Raw genomic sequence first — 27,187 nt, forward strand, 5'->3', positions numbered from 1 at the left:
GCTACCAGCTCAGATACTAACACTGTGTCTACTTAAGAGGATAGCTCAGTGGAAGGATTTGTATGTGGTGAGACACCAGGCACAAGTAGGCCAAGGAGACAAACCCAGGTGCCAGCTCGCTGAAGACTGAGACTGCACATGAGTTCTGCTGCACAGGATTCAGATGAGGGCTTTAATAAGGTGAGCTACAGCAGAGGGCTAACTGGTGTGCAACTAACCTGAAAGTAATAAATAATCCTTTTAAATAGTGCTGGTCAGGCGGGTGGGGCTCCTTCCTGCTGTTCAGCATCTGCGTGTTTCAGACATGGCATTAGCTGGTGTGTTTTGCTTCAAAATGGCAGCGCTGGTGTCAGATCAGCAAACACAGTGATTGGCATTACAATCTTTCAACACTGCCCTCTTCCAGAAACTCAGTGTGCATGCTTACATCCTCATCAAAATGGCATCTCATGCTGCCCCACCAGAACTGTGTATGCGCTTTGTGAATGCCATTTTGGAGCCAAAACAGCACATTAAGGAGCCAAATTATTTATTGAATGACCAATTCTCAAGTTGTGCTGCAGCAGCAAACAGTGAGATGGAAAAATTAACTTCAGCAATCCAGAACTTTGCTCTGATCCATCCTAACTCGCACCAAATCCCATTCACCCATCACCCCTGTGCTTGCTGACCTACTTTACCTATTGGTTCAGCAATACCTTAATCTTAAAATTCTTCCATAGCCTCATCCCCTTATCTTAGTAATTTCTTCCAGTCCCATTATCCAGCAAGGTATTTGTGCTCCTCTCATACTGGCCTCCTGAGGCTCTCCAATTTGACTCACCCCTATTGGTGGTCATATCTTCAGCTGCCTAGCCCTAAGCCCTCCTTCCTAAAGCTCTCCACCTCGCATTCCTCCTTCAAGACATTTCTTAAAAGCTACCTCTTTGCAACAAGCTTTTGGTCATCTGTCCTCATATCTCCTTATATGGTTCGATATCAAATTTTGCTTTGTAATACCTGGTTATGTTGCTACATTAAAGGTGCTCCACAAGCACAAATTGAAACTGCTGTTAAATTGAAATTCTTAAACCGTGGGATCAATCAGGCCTTCAACTTGAGGGGTAGTAAAGGTCATGGAGAAAATTAAAGGCAAGGAAAGGCCTTTTAGCATTCCAGTCTTTTTTCAAGTCCTCGCTTTCAGCTCAAAGCACAATGTATTTTCTCTCCTCTGCCTGCATTCTTTCAGTAATTAAAGGCAGAGCAGAGGTGAAGGTAGAAAACATTATACTGTGACACATCTGCATTTATTACCTCCCAAGCTATTCCAAACTATCTGTCTATGATTTATTCAGCTTGTTGCCTCTTGAGATTAAATTAAGCAAAGCAGCTCCCTGATGTCAGGGTGTTATGTACAAACTCTCTAACATGCATCATTATTAAAATACGCAGCCAGCTAATTAAGATCAGGTAGTTCGTTGTGTTAATTCACTGATTGCCAGTTGGAATTTCAGCAAACCAATGAGATGTTAAGTTATGCAAATAGCTAGAATAAATACACTGTGCAATTTTGACTGGCTAAAGCTCCTGGAACATTATGTCAATTCACATGAAGTTTAGTTTGAGATGATTTGTCTCCAGTTAAACGCTGGTGACGTCTGTCATCCTCTGATTGGCTATTACAACAGGGAGCTGTACTTTGTCTCTAACATTTCTGATTCTCACTTGAGTAGACTTCCACAGGCACCAGCCACTTTCAAATGCCTCAACCAACCTACCCTTGAGCATGGCACCAGGTCACCAGGCAGGGAACTGCAGAGAGGCATCACTTCAAAGTCCCAGGCACTTGTACTCTGCACTAAGACCAAACATGAGTTGGCTAGTGATTAATCCCCTCTCGCATTCCACCCCAGTTTACTCAGTACAAGCTGTGGATAAAATCTGGCATCTTCCTTGTCTGTCTAGGTCAGCCCAACTCATATTCCTAATGGCGCTTACTGCTCAAACTCTGATCTCCGCCAGCGGTGGGTCAGGCTATTAATAAGAGGTCACTGCAAAACTCTGCTGACCTGTTCACAACAAGCCTGTGATCTTACCCCAAAACGGAAGCCTTCAGAAAACACTGTGAGGCGCAAGTGGGTGATCGCCGAACACTTTTGTTTCAGATTCCTCTCCCTGCTATAATAGAGAAAGTGATAACCTATTTATTTATAGCCCATTAGTGCCTCATCTGAAATAGCTGAGAGAGGGGAATTTCAGAGCATGGCATTATGCTGTTCATGTGTGGTGATTACAGTTGCCAACTCTGTTTGGGCATATTCCTGGAGGTTTTAAATGACCTCTTGCCTCCAACTGCCCCATCCCCACATTCTGCCCCATCTCCATTTTGGTTTTTTTTTGCTGGCTTAATTGGTCTCTCTTGTTTATCTGTTGTATTACTTATTTATGCTTTCAGGCAGCAGCTGTTCACCATTACAAGACTTTGTCTCTAGAGGGGATGTCCGGTAGAGGCTATGATGGTTAAGGTCCTGGTAAAGGTGGTGCTAAGCTGCACCGGAAAGTCCTCCAAGATAATATCAAGGGAATCACTAAACCCACCATTTGCCACCTCACTCGATGTAGAGGTATTAAATGCATCTCCGGCCTCATTTACGAGGATACCCGTGGGGTTCTGAAGGTCTTCTTGGAAAATATCACCCTGCCATTCACACCTCCACTGGAAAACTCTTTTGTTTCTTTACTTGTCCCATTATTACTCACTTTGGTCTTGCACAATGATTGCTTTTATCATTTAATCTCTCTTGTTGTCCCCCTAACACAGACCTTCCCTTTGTTCTTTTACCCAACCTCCCAACCTCCCCCCTTCCACTTGCTCAAAATCTATTACATTTCTAATTCTTCCTGGTTCTGGTGAAAGGTCAGTGACCTAAAATTTTAACTGTTTCTCTTCACAGATGCTGCCTGACTTGCTGAGCATGACCAGCATTTTCTGTTTTTATTTCAGGTTTCCAGCAACTGCAATATTTTGCTTTTGTGTTATTGTAGTTTGGACAGCGCTGAATTAGAGATGGTCCCTTAAGTCAACAGCTGCCAATGCTTCAGTTAGATAAAACCAGACTCGGTCAGTATGCAAGCTGGAGTTTGGAAGCTGCTGATGAGTTGCTTTGCACCTTGGTCATTCAGTCTGAGACTTAAATGAATGCAAAGATGAGCTTAACACAACACATTTGCCTGGATGGGTGCAGCTCCACAACACTCAAGAGGCTCGACACCATCTAGGACAACGCGGCTCACTTGGTCAGCACCCCTTCCCTCACCTTAAACATTCTCTTCCTCCACCACTGATGCACGGTGGCAACAGCATGTACCATCTACAAGATGCACTGCATCAACTCACCAAGGCTCCTTTGACACCACCTTCCAAACCCGTGACCTCTATCACCTAGAAGGACAAGGGCAGACAGTGCATGGAAGAGCACCACCTGCAAATTCTCCTTCAAGACACACACCAGCCTGACTTGGAACCATATCATTTTTCCTTCTCTGAGGCTGGGTCAAAATCACGGAACTCCCTTCCTGATAGCACAATGGGTGTACTTACACCAGATGGACTGCAGTGGTTCAAGAAGATGGCTCGCCACTACCTTCTCAATGGCAATGAAGGATAGGCCGAGCCAGCAGCACTCCCATCCAATGGAAGAGTTGAAGAAGTATCTTTTTTCTCTGTTGGGGATGGTACTTCAGCAATACCCTTGTCACTTTTTAGTGTCAAAAAATGTTGGCAAAATGTTATTTTTAAACAAGACACTGCTCCATTAAATACAAAAAGCACTGAGTTCATACCCTGTGCTAACATTTGTTGAGATAATTGCAATGGACATTTCTGCATTCCAGTAAACCTAGACTTCATCAATTCTTCCATTCGCTGCCCAAACAGGAATGTCAGGGAGTCTCTGTTTGGTCAAGGCATACACAGGGACCTGTCCACTGCAGGCAGAAGGAACATGTTCGGGCATTGCACCTCTTTTGAATCAAACAAAGGTGTGGTGGACCATAGTTCTCCAGTGCATTCTCCATGGCAACGCCTCGATCAGAGTTGACTTGCCAACCAATCAGCACCCTTTTCTCATGCCATATCAAGTGACATAAAAACATGAAATGTTGGAAAAACTCAACAGGTCTGGCAGCATCTATGGAGAGAAAAACAGAGTTAACGTTTCGAGTCTGTATGACTTTTCTTCAATCATACAGACTCAAAGTTAACTCTGTTTCTCTCTCCACAGATGCTGCCAGACCGGCTGAGTTTTTCCAGAATTTCCTGTTTTTATTTCAGATTTCCAGCATCCACATATTTTCTTTTATTACAGTATAACTTGTTGCTCCCTTTGAAATTTGACATTCTTAGATCTGTCCCGATGACTGCAAGATGAAAATCTTCGAGAACATGTCTCTTTTTTCATCAAAACTCAAGCTCTGTACAACTAAGCAACTATGGGTATCAGATATCCTCTACGGCTGAGCGCGAAGTATTACTCACCCTATAGAATAATTTACACTTCAATGTTGCATAACGGGACAAATGTTATGCATTGGCCTTTTGTTCCAATCTGAAGCAGAACAATCACCTCATTTATATAGCACCTTTAAAGTAAAATGCCCCAGCTGCTTCACAGGGGCGTAATTAGAAAAAAATGACACCACTCCAAAGGAGGAGATATCAAGACAGGTGGCCAAAAGATTGGTCAGAGAGGTAAGTTTTAGGGGACATCCTAAAAAGGAGGGGGAGAGGGAAGAGGCAGAGTATCTTGGGGAGAGAATTTCAGAGGTTAGAGGCCTAGACAGGATGGCATGGCAGCCAATGATGGCAAAGAGTATGGGGATTGGGGAAGGATTGACAAGAGTGAAGGTGTTAAGCGGAGTAGCTGAAAGAAAACTCTTTGTACATACCAGCAGGTTCACTGTGCAACTCATACGGTTCCCTTTGCTTTCATCACTCATCACCGACCTATAATCCAGCAGTTTCTCCAGGAGACCCTTGACCAGTTTGACGAAATGTTCCACTGACTTAGCAATGCTCGGGTGTTCCATAGCACATTCCAGGAGGCTGAAGGAAAGAGTTGCAAGATGTCACATGTAAAATGATGAACCGGTGACCAAGGGGGTAATTTTAAACTTGTCTCTCTGCCTCTCAGTTTTGTTGCAATATTCATTCTCTGGTTTTGGGCATCACTGGTTTTGGGCAGTGATGGGACTGACTCAAACTCATTCCAACTCATGAAACACCTCTGCATGTGATCCATGTGTGGTCAAAGCTGGCAGTGTGAGGAAATGGGCAAGAAGGGGAAGAATATAAGGGGCCTGCAGTCACTTTAGAGTTGTGCTTTTGAAGTACTAAGCCCTTGGAAGATGTTTACATTTTTATTCAAGTTATGCAAAGCGTCAAATTCAAAACACACAAGAGTGGAGAAGAGGCAAGGTGCTCTGGTAGCTCCCCTCCATTCCTCCTCCAGCAAGCGCTGTAGCCTAATTATGTTAACTACTCTAGCCCCAGGAATCAGGCAGAGTCAGGATGTAGACAAGGAACTGCCATAATTCCATTCTACCAAAGATCCACACTGCTGTAAGGAGGAGGGGAAAATTCAACCCCAAGTGTAATGTGTACAGACATCAGTTGAGAACCATGGATTTGGGGAGCCATGAGTACATCCAACCACAATCTGAAGGAGAGAAGCCATGTTAATGGTTGAGGGGAGGCTCCTCATTAGAACTCACGTGACCATAAAACATTGACATTTGTCTACATCTTGTTTTAAGATTTTGTTGAGCACCCACAACATTTTCCATCTCTAGTTATGGATTCCCAATGTTCATAGCTCTTCCTTTTATCAGTACTCTACTGCACTTGAACCTGTGAAAGGGTTTGCAGGTGGGGCAAGTAAAACCAAAACAATGGAATAAAATCCCTCGAGCGAACGATTCTTGTCATTACCCATAATGTTACACTTACTTTGAGAACCAGTGCTGTAACATGGCATTAGCTGGGTAACTTTTACGGTTCTGTGGAGCTTTGCTCAGTGGGAATGCATATAAGAGGATCTGGAGCCACAGAGTGAGATAGACTGTGAAACAGGTGGAGAGGGCAATATTCACTGCTTTGAGCAACTTCAGGAATCAAACCAGGGAATATTAAAGAAAATGCAGACATAGGGCTGGATTTAACACTCCCCCACTGGTGGATTTGAAAGTACTGCCTGCCTATCTCCTACCCACCGGACCCTGCTCCCAATGCAATTTTATCAGTGGCAGGAGTGGTACTGGGTGGCTGGCCCACCAATGGGCCAAATGAGGCTTATAAGTGGGAAATTACTTCCCACTTAAGGGCCTCATGCCATCACTGTCAGGGTTAAACCAGCGATGAGAGGGGTTCACTCAAAGTGACTAGCCCGACAGGTACCCCTCTGCAGGTTGGTGGTGGGCAGGGAGATGGGGGAGATTCCTCCTGGGCTCATCAGAAGGCCCCCACCCTCAAAGTGTAATCGCTCCCCAGATTCCCCTTCCCAATGGCCTCTCAAACCGCAGCCCCCACGTCCCTCACCAATTCCCAAACAATTAAAATGTTCTGACCAATTGCAGCTCACCTCCTCATTGCCCCAGTGCAGTAAAGGCAGTGTCCACTGCTCCAATTGGCGCTGTTGGGATTGGAGTGAGCTGCTGGCCTCTGATTGGCTGGCAGTTCTGAGGCAGGATTTCCTGTCCCTAAGGGATGGATATCCTATCTTCAGCCCATTAACAGCCAATTGGCATTGAGTGACTGCAGGGCAGTTGTTCTTCCCCTGGGGGGACTCACCCCTGACTTTTTAAACAGGGGCAGTGGGACCATGGTGCAACATATAATTTAGCCCGTAGAGCTATTTATGGTACAGAAGGAGGCCATTTTGCACATCAAGTCCATGCTGGCTCTCTGTGGAGCATTCCAGTCAGTCTCACTCCCTAGCTCAATCACTGTAACCCCCTGCATGTTTATTTCCTTCAAGCACTCAACCAATTTCCTTTTGAAATCATTTGATTGCTTTCACTTCCACCACCCTCGTGGGTAGTGAGTTCCAGGTCATTGCCACTCGCCGCATAATAAAGTTCTTTCACTACATTCCACAACCTCTCTTGCCCAAAATCTTAGATCTGTGTCTCCTAGACCTTGCACTACCAACTAATGGGAACAGTTTTTTTCCTTGTCTACCTTATCTAAGCCTATCATAACCTTGTACACCCTCCCCTCAACCTCCTTTGCTCCAATCTCAGCTTTTGGGATTAGGGAGGGGTATTGAGGGGCAAGGATCAGATGACAAGCTGTTTTCAAATTACAATGAATTTGCTCCAGTTTTGTCTTGTGGTCTGTAGTTCTGAATCCAATTCCATGGCCACCTCTGCAACCTCCTCCACTTGTCTAAACTCTGTCCATCCTCTCTTATTTCCACTCCACTCTAAACCCTTGCTACCTATCTCCAACCCTTTGAAAATCCTTTCCAAACTTAGTTTGTTGCCTACCCCTTCAGTTCCTCTACCCCGTTTCTTCTGCTACTGATTGCTGCCTGTTGAAGCAACTTTCTAGCAAGGATCTAAATAAATACATGTTGAGTTCTCTTCTACTTCCTTCTGGGCTTTCTCTGTGGTTCACTTTGACCTATGATTCTGATTCTATATTCACCTCCTCATTGTGATTTCTATTTTGTGTTTGTGTGTATCAGTTGAAAGTTGTAACCAAACGGAATCTTACATCTTCTGGAAGAGCTCCATATACTGCTCATCACCACATCCTCCCTCCACTGCATGATCCAACTTCAGGATTATTTCATCTTCGAACTGTTAAAAAGATCATTAGTTACTTGAGACAACCAAAATCACATTGAGTAAAAGTAGAGGAAGAACAAAATTTGCCAAACTATTATATGAAAGATATGAAATACTCCAAATAGTTAGATACATTTAGTTGGTGGAAATATTTGTTATCAATCAGTAATGTATTCAGTTGTTATGTTTCCAAATACCACTCCTTTATTTCACAGCTGTTCCTTTTAGATTGGTTTCTAGTGTTTGTACTTTCAAGGCCCTTACTATCATTCCCACAGTGCCTCATCAAGATATCCATATGCATCTAGCATGTTGATTGGCATGTAATGAAAACATGAGGTGGACAAAAAAGACCATTTTGTCCATCCTGACTTACTCAATAAGCACAAATCTACAGCTTCCCTGCTCCTTTTCCTGATCCCATCAAATGTTTTAGCTGTTTTCCAACAGGTTCCAGTATTCTTCACCTTGCCCTGACAACCACCACCCCGCACCGGCCCCTCCCCACCACCATATCCAGATATCCATACTGCGCAGATCACTCTTAGCATGAAGAACTTTGGGACATCAATCCTACCTTTATTTGTCATTGGTTTAACCTTGTGCACCCTTGTCCTACTATTTGAGCTTAATCTAACAGTCGTAGAAATTATAGGAAGGTATTCAGCCCATTATGCTGTGCCATCGTTCGTCAACTGGAGCTATCCACTTAAATGGCATTTTTCTGCTCATAACATTTTCTTTTCAAATTCTAAAGCTAATGTAGTTTCTACCTTAGTAGCCACTTATGATAGAGCATTCCTGTTGTAATAACCCTCTGTGAGCATTAAGTTTCTTCTAAGTCCCACTTTTGTCCTTTGAAACTTAACTCTTTGCCCCTTTGTTCCTGATTCAAGAATATATTTATTAGATCCCCTTAAGCTTCTCTCTTCCAGAAATTTAATAAAGGATTCTAGACCTTTCTCAATATGCTTATTGTTTGTATATACCTCCATCAGATTCCTTCTCAGTCACCTCCTTCAAGTTTCGCTAATCATTCCTCCTAATCTATGTTTTCTGATGCTTGTATCAGGGTATGTCCAAGGTCCATAATCTGACAAGGTGCAGTGTTAAAATAGCATCCTGCTGCGTGGTCTGGTGGGCAGGACTCCCAAAGGTAGGGCAGGAATTTTAATCGACCCTTGGCTCACCACTTGCTCGTCACTGAGCGACTATTGACCATCTTGGGAAGGAACATCTTGGGTAGGCCTTCTGCACCTCATTCAAGTCACTTCAAGCACCAAAAGTACTTTGCTCACACTACGTAGTTAGTGTCTATGTGCTGCTGTTTGTTATGCTCGGCTGTAGAAACGCTGGGTTCTAATTTGCATTATGAAGCAATCAAAAGTGTGGCTATTTGCATTAAATTGGATTAACCTGAATTTCTGAACCAGATAGCTAGACAGGCAATGGATAAATAGCAGCACACAGCTTGGGTTTGGGGAGAGGAGGTGGGAAGGGGGTTAGTGGACAAGGTTATTCCATTAGGATATATTCAACTGTTTGATACAAACTTCTGTATAGTGGCCTCAAACATTGGGAAGATGCCAAAAGCAGGATTTTCATGACTAGACTGACCTTTGTCTCTCAAATGCATTGGTTGAAAGGGAGGCAGAAGTGCTGATTCAACGGTAAATTTTAAAGGGGGATTGGATATATAGTTCAAATGGAAATAGTTACAAGATTATGAGGAAAAGACAGTGGGAATGGAACTATCTAGATATCTCTTTCAAAGAGCTGGCAGTGGCATGATGGGCCCAATGGCCTCTTTGTGCTGTAAGGTTCCATGCCTCTATGTTTTCCTGTGTTCCAACAATACAAATTTGATGTGTGTTCAGACAGATGTAGTCTCATCCATCGTTAAAAACTCACATCCACAAGCACAGCTATTTAATGCAAGAGATCTTGCTGAGCCAGCTGAAATTACTGATACTATCCTCATTATAAACTTCCAGTGGATAGGCATCACTCCATCCACCCCACTGCCTTCTTTGGTTCCATTTACGAAAGAAAGATTCTTGGAACCCATGCCCCTTTAACTATCTTATGACCTTTAAATATCTCCCAACATACGGCTTCCTACAGAATAGGAAATGGTGATTCATCTTCCTTCATACCTTCCTAAACTTATTGAACATAGCATACTCGCACAACATCATGTCAAAGAAGATTGGAATTGTGGCTTTGCGGAGCTCAATCTCTGGAATCAGGGTCATTTCAAGGATTGGGCCAACCATCTCTGGGATGAAGTGGATCTTGTTTTGCGCTGTCATTCAAAATATAAATAAAATCTGATTAGAAAACTACATGCCTGGAAATATTCCTCACTACAAGCTGATCTCAATCTTTAATGCTGGCTATATTGTTTATTAGAACTAACTTCCATGAGTTTTTGTTCCTGATTCTCTTCTATCCGCTTCTGAAACTGCTTACTCAGTCCCATGGGTGCTGGTCACCATTCCCTGATTAACCTGAGTAACTGTTCCCAATGTGTGTTCTTAGACAAAGGATCATGGTTATTGTGGAAGCATTACAGCCACATCCTGTTCCCCTGCCACCTTACTGGAGCGTGCTTTTCTGAAGGATAAACGGCTATTGAGGCAGAGAGTTTGTTCCCACTGGGAGATGATCAGGGGTGAGACCCTTAGTCCCAGTGGGCGATGATCAGGGATGAGACCCTTAGACCCAGTGGGTGATGATCAAGAATGGGACCCTTACTTCCAATGGGTGATGATCAGGAATGAGACTCTTACTTCCACTGGGTGATGACCAGGAGTGAGACCCTTACTTCCACTGGGTGATGACCAGGATTGAGACCCTTACTTCCACTGGGTGATGACCAGGGGTGAGACCCTTAGTCCCAGTGGGAGATGATCAGGAGTAAGACCTTTAGTCCCAATGGGAGTTCATCAGGCGTGAGACCCTTAGTCCCAGTGGGAGATGATTAGGGGCGAGACCTTTAGTCCCAGTGGGTGATGATCAGGGGTGAGAACCTTGGTCCCATTCAGTCATAACCCGAGCTTGGAACTCTGGCTGATTTTTTTTACCCTTCCCTAACCTAAAGATAGTCAGGCCCTTGTAATGTTGCCATCACTGTCCTAGCTGAGAGCAATGGCCACTCCACACAGACAGGGGAGCTGGATGGGGTCTTTGTAGCTCAATACCACAATGGGTGGAGCATGCAGTGACTAAGTCAGTGAGTTAATGTGCAGTAACTGTCAAAACAGTTGAAAAGTAACTTCATTCAAAACAATTATGAAACAACATTTCACTCACCAAGCTTGTACCACATGTCACGGATGTTGAATCCAATTAGGCGCCTCATATCTCCGTATCTGAAAGAAACAGTGTTTTCATTTACTTTATTGTACAACTACGAAAAACTATAATTAAACATTTTTCTGACAATTTAACCCATTGTAACCACCACTCCCTCTCCATGGTATCTGCCATCCTTTAGGATAGCAGGTTGTCTTGTGGTACTGATTTATTCACTGGTCATTATTTTTTACCAATAGGTCTCAGGATAAGGGTTATTCATTTAAGACTGAGATGAGAAAAAATTCCTTCACTCAGAACGTTATGAATTCTTGGAATTCTTTATCCTAGAGGACAGTAGATGCTCAGTTGTTGAGTAGATTTAAAACTGAGAACAATGGATTTTTTGGATACCAAGAGATGTGAGGATAGAATGAGAAAGTAGAGTTGATGTAGGAGTTTGCCCATAATCTTATTGAATGGCAGATTAGGTGCTGGTGGCCATATTACCTACTTCTGCTCCTATTCTGTATATTATCAACACCATGCTTATCTTCTCCTCAGCTGCAAGAGGCGTTCCAGCCAGAAGCCCAGTGAAAAAGCAGCAAAGGTAAGACAAGAGACCATCTATACAAGGACAATTGCAGAGATTTATTTCTCAGCCATTCACCCAAGAGATTCTGCAGTTTTAATTCTGAATCTCCAAGGGGGAATGGTTCTTTTTAAACTGAGAGGCAGATTTAAGAAGGCTGCTTAAGCAGGACTGTGAATATGCAATCGGGACTGGTATCAGCCTTTGCTACAGCTGTCAGCCTCTTGGCTATGGCAGCACCTTGCCTCAGATTCAGAAAGTCATGAGTTCAAGTCCCACTCCAGAGATTTCAGCCCACAGTCTGTTGCACTCTCAGAGGTACTGTCCTTCAGATGAGATGTCAAACTGAGGCCTCATCTGCTCTCTCAAGTGGCGGATGGCAGAAGATTCCATAGTACTATTTCAAAGTGGAACTCTTGCCAATATTATCCCTCAAACAGCATTACTGAAACAGATTATCTACTCATTATCACATCGCTGTGTATGGGACCTTGCTGCTTGCAAATTAGCTGCTGCATTTCCTGCACTATAACAGTGACAATAACTTTTTAAAAAAATTGCTGTAAGTCACATTAGGACAATCTGAGGTTGTGACAGATGCACTTTAGTGCAAATCTTTCTTTTTTTTTCTTTGGTTCAGTCATGAATAAACTATGAGATAGATTAGGGGTTGCAGCAGTCTATGTGATTTTCTGTCCATCCAATAAATGGGAGAAAAACCACACAGAACAGTCTGTCACCTGTTCTATGTATGCACTCCTATCATGTGAAACCCTGAGCTAGGAGCATTAATTCATTGCATCCATCCCGACTGACAATTGTCAATGTGCAGCAAGGAGATTGAACAGTAAATTGCTCCCTTTCTAGGCCAGAGAGGTTGATCGATAATTGCATTAATAGCTATCCCATTGTTAGAAAGGTACTTCTGCTGTTAAGTTCCAGCCTTAACTCGCTGCAGTGAATTTAATGGGCAATTAATGTGCAAATCCTATAGGTTTTTTAAAAATACCAAGACGGATAAGGGCAAAATATTAATTGTGTGAAATGAATGGTGGAACAATGTAAACTGACCAGAAAATTCACAACTCACAGTTTATCTTTTAACTCCCAAATTTGCTGGGAGTTTCCAGCAAGATCCAGCCTATGGCATTAATTAATGAAAATTGCTGTAGTCCCAGGGGACCATAAGCTGCTCCCTCATTAGAGAGAGGCAACTGGCTGTGAGTTTACCCTGAGGGTCACCACACCTCAGGCAAGAAGTGAGGTTGAGAATGTGGGGCCTTCATGGATGACCTCACAGGAATTGAACCTACATTTTGGCATCACTCTGCATCACAAACCAGCAATCCAGCCAACTGAGCTAACCAACCCTGCAGCATTAATTAATGGATTCCATCATTAGCCAGGTAATTACTATCTCAGTGACAGGATTGAGGATCATGGCAAAATTTCAACTAAGATTTTAAATACTCCATAGCCAAGATAGCTCATGCACTGACAAGGCCCAGCAGGAGTGTCAGGATAGAATAGTGTTAATGCAGGAATGGATGAATATTCTGCAGTTTGGTTTGATTAATTATTCAGGGAATATATATGCAAAACTATCCCAGTTGAAAATAAGTAGATGGAGTAGAGTCCATTGCTGAATAGAGCAGGTGGCCAAGTTTCTTGTTTATCAATATAATAGCATGATGGTTCATGGGCATGTACAAGGTATGGGCTAAAATCTTATGGGGCAGGGCGCAAGGGTGGATGCCTTGCCCCCTCAAAGGAAAGTCAACGAGAAGCTGACTCATTCTGTGCAAGCCATAACTTGCTGTGGGCAGGTTTACTTGGCTAACTATGAGGCTTCCACCACTCATTGGGGAGGAAGTCCCACCTTGGGAGCTGCTGACCAATCCAATTAGCCAGCAGCTCCATTACTCCTGGCAGTACCAAGAGCTCAGTAGTAGGCAACAAGCTCCGAGAAGAAGGGACAATGAATCCCAGAGTGAGATATGCCCAGGGTATTGGGCAGGGAGGGTTTGCCCAACTTAGGGAGGAGGGTGAGGGACTTGGGGGTGAGTTTTAGAGAACAAGCAGGTAGGAAGGAAAGAAGTACTATCTTGGAGGGGTTGACCCCGATGCGTAAAGGACACCCCTCAATGACAGTACCACCCCACCCTTGAAAAAACTTTTTTTTTTAAAAACAGGTTGCCCACTCCTGTCCACCTGCCCATGTCGACCACATTATGGCATGGGCAGCATATTATTAGGGTCAATTAACTTGTTAAAAAACTCAAATGACCCTTAATTTTTTAAACAGGCTGCTGATTTTGGTGCCTGCCCACCTACTGTGTTATGGGGGTGAGCTAGGTATCCACCCTATTTTAATGCCTTTCTGCTAAAAACACACTGGCAGGGGCACCTAAAATTCAGCTCCAATAAATCTATGTCCCACTAATTTGCCAACATGAAATTTCCATTCATTTATAACTAACCAATCTTGACATTCTGGTTTTGCATTTAACATCAAAAACTGGTGTTTTACCATATCATTAATACATTAAAAAAAACAAGCTATGTCAAAGAGGCGTAATCAGGCAAAACAATCCTATGCCGAGCCAAAATAAATTTAGTGAAGATTAGGTGACCAAAAGCTTGGTCCGAGTGGTGAGTTTTAAAGAGAATCTTTAAAGAAGAAGTAGAAGGTGAAGGAATGGCAGGGCTAAAGAGGGAATTCCATGGTGTGGGGCTGAGATGACCTTGGTCACAAATGGTGAGACAAAGAAAGGGAATAGGGAATAAGAGATATGGAGAATTTTTGGAGATGCTGGAGGGTTGAAGGTGATATGGAGAGATGAGACCATGAAAACATTTAAATGCAAGCATAAAAATGTTAAATGGGAGATTTCGAAGGACGAGAAACCAATATAGATCAAAAGTGAAGGAGTGCTGGGTGAAAGGAAAATAGGATACAGAGGTTGGAGGATAGGAGGCCAATTATGAGAACATTAAAATAATCCATTCCAGAGGTGACAAAAGTAATCAATCCACCAATGAGTCAACAAGTATAAGAAGATATAAAAACAAAAAACTGCGGATGCTGGAAATCCAAAACAAAAACAGAATTACCTGGAAAAATTCAGCAGGTCTGGCAGCATCGGCGGAGAAGAAAAGAGTTGATGTTCGAGTCCTCATGACCCTTCAACAGAACTGAGTGAATCTTAGGAAAGGGGTGCAATATAAGCTGGTTTAAGGTTGGGGGGAGTGGTGGGGGAGAGAAGTGGAGGGGGTGTGGTTATAGGGACAAGCAAGCAGTGATACGAGCAGATCATCAAAAGATGTCACAGACAAAAGAACAAAAGAACACAGAGGCGTTGATGGTGGTGATATTATCTAAATGAATGTGCTAATTAAGAATGGATGGTAGGACACTCAAAGTGCAGCTCTAGTGGGGGTGGGGTGGAAAGGCTAACAGGGCATAAAAGATTTAAAAATAATGGAAATAGGTGGGAAAAGAAAAATCTATTTACATTATTGGAAAAAACAAAAGGAAGGGGGAAGAAACAGATAGGGGGTAGGGATAAAGGAGGGAGTTGAATTCAATATTCAGTCCGGAAGGCTGTAAAGTGCCTAGTTGGGAGATGAGGTGCTGTTCCTCCAGTTTGCGTTGGGCTTCACTGGAACAATGCAGCAAGCCAAGGACAGACATGTGGGCAAGAGAGCAGGGTGGGGTGTTAAAATGGCAAGCGACAGGGAGGTTTGGGTCATTCTTGCGGACAGACCGCAGGTGTTCTGCAAAGCGGTCGCCCAGTTTCCGTTTGGTCTCTCCAATGTAGAGGAGACCACATTGGGAGCAACAAATGCAGTAGACTAAGTTGGGGGAAATGCAAGTGAAATACTGCTTCACTTGAAAGGAGTGTTTGGGCCCTTGAACGGTGAGGAGAGAGGAAGTGAAGGGGCAGGTGTTGCATCTTTTGTGTGGGCATGGGGAGGTGCCATAGGTGGGGGTTGAGGAGTAGCGGGTGATGGAGGAGTGGACCACAGTGTCCCGGAGGGAACGATCCCTATGGAATGCCACCAGAGGGGGTGCAGGGAAGATGTGTTTGGTGGTGGCATCATGCTGGAGTTGGCGGAAATGGCGGAGGATGATCCTTTGAATGTGGAGGCTGGTAGGGTGATAAGTGAGGACAAGGGGGACCCTATCATGTTTTTGGGAGGGAGGAGAAGGCATGAGGGTGGATGCGCGGGAGATGGGCCGGACACGGTTGAGGGCCCTGTCAACGACCGTGGGTGGAAAACCTTGGTTAACGAAGAAGGAGGACATGTCAGAGAAACTGTTTTTGAAGGTACCATCATCAGAACAGATGCGACAGAGGCGAAGGAACTGAGAGAATGGGATGGAGTCCTTACAGGAAGCGGGCTGTGAGGAGCTATAGTCAAGGTAACTGTGGGAGTCGGTAGGCTTGTAATAGATATTGTTGGACAGTCTATCACCAGAGATTGAGACAGAGAGGTCAAGGAAGGGAAGCCAAATGTCAGAGATGGACCATGTGAAAATGATGGAGGGGTGGAGATTGGAAGCAAAATTAATAAATTTTTACAAGTCCCGATGAGAGCATGAAGCAGCACCGAAGTAATCATCGATGTACCAGAGAAAGAGTTGTGGAGGGGGGCCGGAGTAGGACTGGAACAAGGAATGTTCCACATACCCCATAAAGAGACAGGCATAGCTGGGGCCCATGCGGGTACCCATAGCCACACCTTTTATTTGGAGGAAGTGAGAGGAGTTGAAAGAAAAATTGTTCAGTGTGAGAACAAGTTCAGCCAGACGGAGGAGAGTAGTGGTGGATGTGGATTGTTTGGGCCTCTGTTCGAAAAAGAAGCTAAGGGCCCTCAGACCATCCTGGTGGGGGATGGAGGTGTAGAGGGATTGGACGTCCATGGTGAAGAGGAAGCGGTTGGGGCCAGGTAACTGGAAATTGTTGATGTGACGTAAGGTGTCAGAGGAATCACGGATGTAGTGGGAAGGGACTGGACAAGGGGAGAGAGAAGGGAGTCAAGATAATGAGAAATGAGTTCCGTGGGGCAGGAGCAAGCTGACATGATCAGTCTACCAGGACAGTTCTGTTTGTGGATTTTGGTTAGGAGGTAGAAGTGGGCCATCCGAGGTTGGGCAACTATCAGGTTGGAAGCTGTGGGAGGAAGATCTCCAGAGGAGATGAGGTCAGTGACAGTCCTGGAAGCAATGGCTTGATGTTCAGTGGTGGGGTCATGGTCCAGGAAGAGGTAGGAGGAAGTGTCTGCGAGTTGACGCTCAGCCTCCGCGAGGTAGAGGTCAGTGCGCCAGACAACAACAGCACCACCCTTGTCAGCGGGTTTGATGACAATGTCAGGGTTGGACCTGAGGGAATGGAGTGCAGTAAGTTCAGAGAGAGAGAGATTAGAATGGGTGAGAGGAGCAGAGAAATTGAGACGACTAATGTCGCGCCGACAGTTCTCAATGAAAAGATCGAGAGAAGGTAAGAATCCAGAGGGAGGGGTCCAGGTGGAGGGAGAATATTGGAGGTGGGTAAAAGGATCCGTTGAACGGGGAGAGGACTCCTGCCCAAAGAAGTGAGCCCGGAGACGAAGACGGCGGAAGAAGAGTTCAGCATCATGCCGAGCCCGAAATTCATTGAGATGAGGGCGTAAGGGTATGAAACTAAGTCCTTTGCTGAGCACTGAACGTTCAGCGTCGGAGAGGGGAAAGTCAGGGGGTATAGTGAATACACGGCCGGGGTTGGGATTGGAAGATGGGGTGGGGACAGAGGGACAGGCTGGGGTGGAGGGTCCTAGATGGGTGTTGGTGTCAATGAGTTGTTGGAGCTTGCGTTCCTTAGCACTTGAGAGAAAGAGCAAAAGTTTCTTGTTGAGGCGTCGGATGAGACGAAGAATAAAATGAAACTGGGAGCACGCGCAGCTTTGAAAAAGGGTGCGCCGGTGCTGCTGGAGGGAGAGGTCGAGTATGTTCATATGGCGGTGCATGGCACTGAGTGTGGATCTCAGAATGTGAAGGGAACAGCAGTCTGAGAAACGTTTTATGTCCCGGAGATACCTGTAATTCTGGGTGGGTTCGAAACAAGAGGGATGGAATTTCAGTTGAAATCCACGTGGGGTAAGTCGGAGACGGAGACAGTCACTGAGAAAGGAGATATGGCTGTGAAAGCGGGTTTTAGTAAACACCTTGTCAAAAACTAGGAGAGAAATGGAAAGCAATAAAGGTGAACAAGGCAAAAGAGAGATACGGAAATCTTGTCGCAGAGAGGAACAGAACTTCTTCAAGGTAGGCATTCCTTGAAGAGGAGTGGCAGTCAATTAAACAAAGAGATAAAAACAAAAAACTGTGGATGCTGGAAATCCAAAACAAAAACAGAATTACCTGGAAATCCTCAGCAGGTCTGGCAGCATCGGCGGAGAAGAAAAGAGTTGATGTTTCGATTCCTCATGACCCTTCAACAGAACTGAGGAATCCTCCATCACCCCCTACTCCTCAACCCCCACCTATGGCACCTCCCCATGCCCACGCAAAAGATGCAACACCTGCCCCTTCACTTCCTCTCTCCTCACCATCCAAGGGCCCAAACACTCCTTTCAAGTGAAGCAGCATTTCATTTGCATTTCCCCCAACTTATTCTACTGCATTCGTTGCTCCCAATGTGGTCTCCTCTACATTGGAGAGACCAAACGGAAACTGGGCGACCGCTTTGCAGGACACCTGCGGTCTGTCCGCAAGAATGACCCAAACCTCCCTGTTGCTTGCCATTTTAACACTCCACCCTGCTCTCTTGCCCACATGTCTGTCCTTGGCTTGCTGCATTGTTCCAGTGAAGCCCAACGCAAACTGGAGGAACAGCACCTCATCTTCCAACTAGACACTTTACAGCCTTCCGGACTGAATATTGAATTCAACAACTTTGTTTCTTGAACTCCCTCCTCCATCCCCACCCCCTTTCTGTTTCTTCCCCCTTCCTTTTGTTTTTTCCAATTATGTAAATAGATTTTTCTTTTCCCACCTATTTCCATTATTTTTAAATCTTTTATGCCCTGTCAGCCTTTCCACCCCACCCCCACTACAGCTGTACCTTGAGTGCACTACCATCCATTCTTAATTAGCACATTCGTTTAGATAATATCACCACCATCAACGCCTCTGTGTTCTTTTGTTCTTTTGTCTGTGACATCTTTTGATGATCTGCTCATATCACTGCTTGCTTGTCCCTACAACCACACCACCACCTCCCCACTTCTCTCCCCCACCCCCCCCCCAACCTTAAACCAGCTTATATTGCACCCCTTTCCTAAGATTCACTCAGTTCTGTTGAAGGGTCATGAGGACTCAAAACCTCAACTCTAAGAAGAGCTTTTCAAACATCCAGACCCACAGCATAAATGTAGACAAACTAGCAAGTAAGAAGTGTGAGTGCAAATAGGGCTAGGCTATTAAGGCTTTAAGCCTGAATTGTCCAGGCCCTCTTGTATCCATTTTGGACTGCTGGCCTGGTCTGTCAGAAGAGCTGGAACTGAATATATTTTTCCTGTTTCATTGTTGCTTCTCCTCAGTGTAAGAGAGTCATAGCTGGGACTAAATAACAAAACATTAATGAACACAACTCACTTGTTCAAGATTTTGGTGCATTTTGCCTGAGAAAAATGTTCCAGCTGCAGTGAATCTTGGGTAATGAAGCTTACGGCCAGATGGAAGTAATTATTCCACAACTGCAGACAAACACACAGTTAAAATTACACAGAAACGTAATTAAATTTTATTGCATATCAAAACCATCACTATTTAAGTAACATCTCAATGTAATGTCCTAGCTTAGTATTTTGAATTATTCAGAAAAGTTGGCATTTTTTAAAACAATATAATAAAAATACGCTCCCATCAGCCTAATTGTCATAATATTTCAATTTCACATTTGTTATAGAAGATTGTTATATTTTAGTGTGTTCCCAGGTTAATTATTTTATAATGAGTTGGCATTAAACAGGGAACAACAGATGTCCGAAGAAATATAGTCATGGGTTTGCTGGAAACATGGGGATACAAGTAAGCCAGTCAACCCCTTGAGCTTTCTCTACAATTCAGTTAGATCCTGGCTGGTCTGTAACTTAACTTCATTTAGTTATCTTGGATCCATATCCTTTAATGCCTTTATCTAACAAAAGTCTACTAACGTTGGCTTTGAAATTATCAATTCATCTAACCCCAATAGCTTGCAGGGGGAGAACATTCTAGATTTCCACTATCCTTTATGTGAAGATAGTCTCCCTGACAACACCATTGGGCGGCCCAGCTCTAATTTTTAGGATAATCCCCCTTGTAATGAAGTCCCCCACTAGAGGAAAACATTTCCCTGTATCTATCCTATTGTATCATTCAATCACCATAAACCATACAATTGGATCACCCTTTAAATCTTCTATGGGAAAACGAGTCTAGTCTATGGAACCAGTATTCAGATTGAATCTTTTAAACCCATGTGTCATTCTGGTTTTTCTTTGTTGCATTTCCCAAGGAATCTTTCCTGAGGTGCAGTGCTAGAGCCGGACACAGTACTCTAAGAGGTGTGTAACCAGAATTCAAGACAACTGCAGCATAACCTCTATCCATTTGTATTCTGCCTCTCTTGAGATGAAGACTAACATCCATTGAACTTTTTAATAATTTTGTGCACCAGCCCACAAACTTTTAGTGATTTCTATATATGAACCCAGAAATCTCTCTGCTGCTCCACAATGACTAACTGTTCACCATTGAGAGGGGACCCTGATTCTTGGGTCCAAAGTAGATGGCCTCAAACTTCCCTATATTGGACTTCATCTGCCATAGTTTTACTAATCACTTAATCTATTAATACCCTATGCAACTTTCCACTGCCATCTACATTATTTACTGTGCAATCTAACTTGGTGTCATCAGCAAATCTTCATGCAATCATAGAATGGTTACAGCACAGGAGGTGGCCCTTTCCTCTTGGTCCTGCAAATATTTTCTCTTCGGATAATCATCCAATTCTCTTTTGAAAGAGTTGACTAAACCTGCCTCCTCTAAACACTCAGGCAGTGTATTCCAGGTCTTAACAACCCACTGCATAAAAATGTATTTCCTCGTACTGCTTTTTTTTTGCAATTCACCTTAAATCGGTGTCTTCTAGTATTCAACCCTTCCGCCAACAAGAAAAGTTTCTCCCTATCTACGCTGTTCAGACTCCTCATGATTCTGAATATCTCTATCAAGTTTCCTTTCAACCTGCTTCTCTCTAAGGAAAATATGCCCAACTTCTCAAATCTATCCATGCAACTAAATCCCTCATCAGTGGAACTGTTCTAAGATTGGGTACTTCTATCTTGGACTCTAGGTGTGGGACTTGGTTCTTAGACAAACTGTAGATGTACTCTGGTATCTGCTTAACACTTACTTATTAGTACTACATCTAAAAAGGATACAGAGTAGCACATAGCTCCTAGGCATGATTCCAATCACTCTCGAGTGTCTAACACATTGCTAACCGGTGTCACTGGTACATCATCATCTACGTCATAAATGACCATATCCCATCTCTTAACCCTTTATACTCTCTACACTCTCCTACCTTTTAACAATAACATGAAACTACAGGCAGAATCATCCCAGATTTGCACAAAGTGCGGTAGCAGATGGGAAAAAGGATGTTTTGCCCGCCGGCCGCAATGCTGGATATTCACACCTTACCGACCCATTCCCACCTCATTAATAATGCATTTCTGGGAAACAAGCCTTCGATCATTGACAGGGCAGCCTCTAATTCGCTCGCCCCGCCATCACCTCAGGCCTTCAGTAATCTGGGAACTATATTTAAAGGACACCCCTGCACAGAGCTAGCTCTCACTAAGGGATTGAAAGCTGCTACAAAGTCATGGTTGCCAAAGGGTTGCCATGCTGCCCCTAAATTTAGAGATGCCTCCCTCTGGAGCCTACTGGCCTGCCATGAAGTCCTCTACCCCCTCTCTGGGCAAAGACCAACAAGCAAGGTGACAAATCCAGTATGGGAGGCAGTGGCAGCGGTAGTCAGCACCAATGCCCTGCAAAAGAGGACAGCCACCCAGTGCCAAAAGAGGATAAGTCACTCTTTTCATCATTCTCAACTCACACATTCATAAATCCATCACACATCCAGAGATCTCACTTACTAACAATTCAAGGGACATCACTTTTCACTCTCTCTCACACTCACCTTCATTTGCACTGCAGACTGTGTCCTCATCCCATTGATGACATCACTCACCACCCATACAAGCCAGCCAGCCATCCTTCGCAACTGGCCTAGCAGGCGTCCTGCTTTCACTCTCTCCATCTGTCTTCATGCAGAACAAGCTGGCGCACAACAAAAGGGAGAGGTCGCAGGAGGAGCGCCTGACATCAAGGTCCTCACAGACTTTGAACATAGAGTCATCCAGCTGGCCGGCAAAGATCTGGATCATTCCTGTGTTGACAATGAGGCCAGTGGTGCTCAACAAAGTAAAGATCCAGCAGTGCAATATCCATCAGACAAAAATTCCGTGAGTCAGTTCCCCTGTTCCGCAGTCCCCTGCCATGCACTAATTATCTCTCCTTGCTTTTGCAGGCACATCCGGGAAGCAGCCAAGGGGGTCCACGACTCAGTCCCTCAACTCAAGCCCCAAAGAGACATCTGAAGAGGAATCTGATGACACTCTCATTGAAGACCAGTCACAGCACTGATGCACACCCTCAGTGGGACCTAGCTCTAGAGTAGGTTTGGAGTCACATTCTGGTGAGCACATCGCACTCCCTGATCTACAGCAGGCGGCGGCAGAGACTCCTCAGGTTTCTGGCACGAGGAGAACTGCTGGAGGCCAGAAATCTGCAGAGTCCGAGTCAGATGATGAGCCTCTGGACTCGGTCATACCTCAGTTGTGGGAGCTGCAAAGGCAAGCTCGGTAACATCACTCCTTAGGTTGCAAGGCAGGAGAGAGGAGTCCGTCATCTTCAAGCTGAGGTGATAGCACCAGTATCCCAATGCACCGAGATCAGTACTGGTAGGATGGCAGCCGCCATGAAGACCTTGGTCCAGGACATCGGCTAAACTCCGTTGCTGATGCTATAGTTGGCCTCCAGCAGTGTGAATGCAAGAGGGCGGTGCACTCGATCTCACTCCAGCTTCCCCTTCTCCTCAAGGAGTCAGCCAGGGGCCTTCGGGCACCCATAGGGAGGAGGATCAGCAGGTGCACAGCCCGGGATCATCCACCCAGGTGACTCCAGGCATGTCCGGCCCATCCAAATCCCCTCTTTTTGTGAACCCAGCAGCTCCAGCTCCGCAGGACGAGGCGGGTGTCACTGTCACACAGTAGGACCCCAAAAGCAGGCCGGGGCCCTCCAGGTCTCAGCTCTCCAGAGGACACCCACCAAGGTCATCACAGACAGGGTGTAGTAGTCAGCAGGCTGCCTTCTCCTCCACTGTGGATGCCCAAGGCGCACCAAGATGTAGTGGCAGTATTAGGAAGGTTAAGATGATGTAGTTTCACCATGTGGGCACCGGCATTAATCAGTTGTACATAATATTTGTTATTGTAAATAAACTCCCAAGAGTGTCTCCCTGCCTATGGCTCCTTGGTATGATTAGTAGTGTTCATGTCGCTCAGATGTGAAACCTTGGTTCCTGCACAAGATAAAGGCAGGTGTCTCAGTCCAGGGCCTCTTCCCTGTGTGGTGTGTAACCTTCAGACCAAAGTGATGGTCCGGCTTCACACTCACTGAACACATTAGTCATGCCTGCACCTCGATGGTGCTTGTCATTGCTGCCAGAATGTCGTGGGCAGGCATCACAGAATTCTGTCATTCTCTCTCTGTGCTCTCAGCACTTTTAAGGTGGGGCTGACCGCCCCCCCCCCCCCACCTCTTCAGCATCTGTGACTGGTGACGCTATGCTCCTGAAGGGGTCAGGTGCTGAAGGCTGACAAAGGACGATTGGCATTTCAAGTTTCATTGTTGCATCTCCATGATATGATGCTAATCACAGAGCGCAAGCGAGCTGCCCTCAGCCAGACAAGAGTCAGACATTCACAGAGTTTACGTGATGATTGATGGAGTTTCCTCACTTCATGTTGTCATCATCCTCCACTGTGTCTCCATGACACGAGCCTGAGTAATAAGGTTATGGGCGCTGCCATCAGCCAGACAGGAGTCAAGCATGTACAGGTGCAAGGTGAGGGTGTCAGGACTGTCCTCATTGCATCTCATCATCATTCTTCACGAATCTTGCAGCTATAAGGGACTCCTGAGCATACTGACCTCATCTGGCCAGCGCAATCGCCTCATTGCCTGCATTCTCACCTTCGAGGACCTCATGATTGCCAACCCCTTCAATGCTCCTCATCAGAGGATATGTGAAGCTCTTCCACCTTCTCCTCAGCTGGGTCCTCTCCCTGTTGCAGTGCCAGGTTGTGGAGCACGCAGCGAGCGACATGCGTGATACCATCCGGAGACTGTATTGCAGAGCTCCACTGGACCTGTCGAGGCACCGGAACCTCATTTTCAAAATGTCTATCATTTGCTCCACCAAAGTCCAGGTTATGGCATGAGCCTTGTTACACCTTCACTCCACTGCAGTCTGAGATCGACGCAAGGGTAACATCAGCCGTGTCCTCTGTTAGTAGTTTCACGACTCACTGGGGATAGTGCGCTGTAATATCAGCCCCACCGGTCCCTGAGCCATGACAAATGTGAAAAGTTTGACCAAACCACCAGATTGCCCCAATTCTACCTAACTGTTTAATTTAGATTAACAGAATACGAGCACCAGGTTTGAAAACTTAACAAGTAAATAACTGTTTATTGAACAAATTATCTTTAACTAATGGCAAAAGAAAGAAAGATGAATTGCTAAGTTCTAACTCAATAACTTAAACTCTACCCCTTCTTAAACCCCTATAAACAAACAAACACACACATACAAGACACACAAAATATGGATTTTAAGGGTGAGATAAAACAGCTCAATAGCACCAATCCGGAGTACAGGATCAGATGGGTTGATTTTGATCGATGTTTTCCAAATTCCTTGCAGATTGTTTTTGATGACACGAGGTGGTCTCCCAACACTTTCAGTCTGTGGTTCGCTGGTTGAAAAACTTGATTTTCAATGTCTCTACTGGTGATTTTTCTCCTTTTCCTCTTGACAGGGTTTTTCAGAGAAAGCAGATTACAGAGATGTGAGGGATAGCCAGCTAGCTATTATGGCAGAATTGCTGGAATCTTATAAACACAGGAGAGAGGGAGTTTAGGTCTTCCCTCTTTGCAGGCTAGGAGCTCTACTGCCTACACTGTTACCGCACAAAACCCTGGTCACCTGGTCAGGAGCCAATTAAAATGCTGTTGTGAGGCAGTTCCCCTTAGTACAGAACTCATTTCCGGCACCATCCTGTTCTCTTATGGCACCCTATGTTCCAGGATAGCAAACATGTCTTTCAACTGCAGCCATGGTAGTTTTTTATAGCCACGGTGCAGGAAAAATAAAAAATAGGTTACTTACAGTAGCCCTTGGCCCCGAGGACCTAACCCTGTAGCCTCTTTCGATCCTGGAAGATGTTAGGGATCTGCTAATGATGTAGGGATCTTTGACACTCCCTGGGAATGGTGCGCAGACCCATAGAATGTGGATGTGGTGGTCGCACATCAGCTGAACACTCAGCAAGTAGAAGCTCTTAGTGGTTGATATAGTTGATTGTTTGTTGCCATGGAGATTTAAATGCCACATCAGTGCAGTCGATGGCATCCTGCACCTGTGGAAAACCTGAGTTCTGAGCAAATCCCAGTTCTCTTGCTTCCTGGTTTTCCTGATCTCGGGCAAAATGCACAAGTTCTGTGCCTTCGCTACCATTGCATCCGTGACCTCCTGGATACACTTGTGTGTTGAGGCTTGCAAGATCTGCATAGGTCACTTGTGTAGCCCTGGAAGGAGCCAATAGCATAAAAATTGAGCACCATGGTCACTTTCATGGTCACTGGCAGTGGATGCCCTCAATATCCCCATAGTGCCAAATACTGCAGCAGGTGGCACACATGACCGACCAGTTCCTCGCATCTTCAGCAACACTGGTTCTCGGTCATCTGCAGGAGTGACAGGCGCCATCTATAGACCTTGGGTCTATGAGGCGCCTACGAGTGACGGCTCTCTGCAGATCTTCAGCTGTGTGCTCAGCAAGCCCTGCTACCCCTTCATTTTGAGGGAGGTGCTCTTCCCTTTGCCAAGCCAAATACCTCTGCCATTCTCTTCTTCTTCTCTGCTCTCTGTAAGCCATGAGGCATACCGCTAAATCACCAGGCTTCATGATCCTGATGTTCTCCTCCTGCAGTATCCAGGAGAGACACACGTGGGTTTGAATGGGTGTCCTAAAAACCTCTCTAGGTTAAGCCTGAAGGCCCCTTCAGGCATGCAGGAGATGCTGGCCTGCACTTGGATGGCCTGTGTGTAATACACCCATTGGCTGCCCAAAACCCCACCCACCTCCATCCCACTCCAATTGACAGCAGCTTTAGCCATTGGACTACATGCTGTGCGCTCAGCTCAAGTGCAGGCATTCTCCTAACCCGCACTGCAAGGCTGCACTGTTAGCTTGAACCACAATGAAGACTGGCCCACATCTTAATGAAGACATTGCAAGGGGCTCTGAGCACCTCCACCAGTGACTGTGGCATGGCTACCTTTCACAAGGGGATTGTACAACTTGCTCAGTCAAGCAATTGCTCTGCTGCCTCCTAAAATGCACAATAATTTGCAGTCTGCACCCGAGGGGTGAAATTTTCTGCGGCATTTGGTGGCTCTTTCATGTTTTTGTGTTGTTTGAAAGCGCAGAAAAGCTTCAGAGGCCCAACTCCAAGGATATCAATGGAGCTGCAACTGGATAGTCTCACTTTTGACAAGCTTTTCCAAGTGCGTGGCTGCTTCCCTCACCCCACCTCCCACCTCCTCAACCCCACCCCCGAACCCACCATGAGCTTGAGCATTTCCTTTAGTCTGTGCTGCCTTGACCCCACATTACCGTCCCACCACCGCTCTCACCCCCCAGTGGTGCCCTTGTCCTGGCACTGCATTGAAAGCCAGCTGGGAATATGCGACTTTTTTAAGCCTCCCTGTGAATGCATGGTGCCTCTTCCTTAAAGCCCGACAGGCGATGCTCGCGAGTGCTGCACAAGGTCACGTGCACTCACCTCCAAATTCCCCTCGAAGTTCAGGTCGTCAGGTGCACGCCTCTTAAAGGCAGTCATGAAGCATGCTGTTCTGTCACCCCAACGTGGGCAGTAAATATGATGTGGGGGGATGATTCTGGTGATTAGGTCTTATAATTAGGTGCAAATGTATTAAAATGATGTTCCTGACATCTGGTGGCGGGAAATGCAGCCCACCAATGACGGGTCAGGCAAACTGGTTTCACGATGGCGTAAAA

General features: G+C 45.2%; 1 protein-coding gene across 3 annotated transcripts in view; it reads right to left on the minus strand.

Moving 5' to 3' along the window:
• LOC121280741 (dedicator of cytokinesis protein 2-like) overlaps positions 1-27,187 on the minus strand; it is a 627,095-nt gene that overhangs the window by 132,836 nt on the left and 467,072 nt on the right. For all 3 annotated transcript variants that reach the window (XM_041192879.1, XM_041192878.1, XM_041192880.1), the window contains 5 exons: positions 19,356-19,456; positions 11,143-11,201; positions 9,984-10,132; positions 7,754-7,839; positions 4,927-5,083 (listed from right to left, as the gene is read on the minus strand). In XM_041192879.1, the coding sequence (XP_041048813.1) occupies positions 4,927-5,083; positions 7,754-7,839; positions 9,984-10,132; positions 11,143-11,201; positions 19,356-19,456 (552 nt within the window). The remainder of the gene's footprint in view (positions 1-4,926; positions 5,084-7,753; positions 7,840-9,983; positions 10,133-11,142; positions 11,202-19,355; positions 19,457-27,187) is intronic.

This window comes from Carcharodon carcharias, chromosome 8 (genome assembly GCF_017639515.1).
Source record: "Carcharodon carcharias isolate sCarCar2 chromosome 8, sCarCar2.pri, whole genome shotgun sequence".
NCBI classification, from domain to species: Eukaryota; Metazoa; Chordata; class Chondrichthyes; order Lamniformes; family Lamnidae; genus Carcharodon; species Carcharodon carcharias.